At 73.6% G+C, this 254-nt stretch overlaps 1 protein-coding gene across 1 annotated transcript in view; it reads left to right on the forward strand.

Annotated features, from left to right (window-relative positions):
- Positions 1–254, forward strand: part of SLC10A4 (solute carrier family 10 member 4) — a 35,686-nt gene that overhangs the window by 30,020 nt on the left and 5,412 nt on the right. Inside the window, 2 exon segments of the mRNA XM_027775607.1 lie at positions 5–252; position 254. The exon segment at position 254 is cut by the window's right edge and continues 86 nt beyond it. Of these exon segments, the coding sequence (XP_027631408.1) occupies positions 5–252; position 254 (249 nt within the window).

The following is a 254-nucleotide window of genomic DNA, read 5'->3' on the forward strand; positions in this document are numbered from 1 at the left end:
CCAGGGTCCGTCCGTGTTTCCCCGGGGCTGGGCCCCGCACCCGCCCGCCTTCTGGGACACGCCGCTGAACCACGGGCTGAACGTGTTCGTGGGCGCCGCCCTGTGCGTGACCATGCTGGGCCTGGGCTGCACCGTGGACGTGAACCACTTCGGGGCGCACGTCCGGCGGCCGGTGGGCGCGCTGCTGGCGGCGCTCTGCCAGTTCGGCCTCCTGCCGCTGCTGGCCTTCCTGCTGGCCCTCGCCTTCCAGATGG

Source organism: Tupaia chinensis, unplaced genomic scaffold, assembly GCF_000334495.1.
Source record: "Tupaia chinensis unplaced genomic scaffold, TupChi_1.0 Scaffold000054_1, whole genome shotgun sequence".
In the NCBI taxonomy this organism is placed as follows: domain Eukaryota; kingdom Metazoa; phylum Chordata; class Mammalia; order Scandentia; family Tupaiidae; genus Tupaia; species Tupaia belangeri.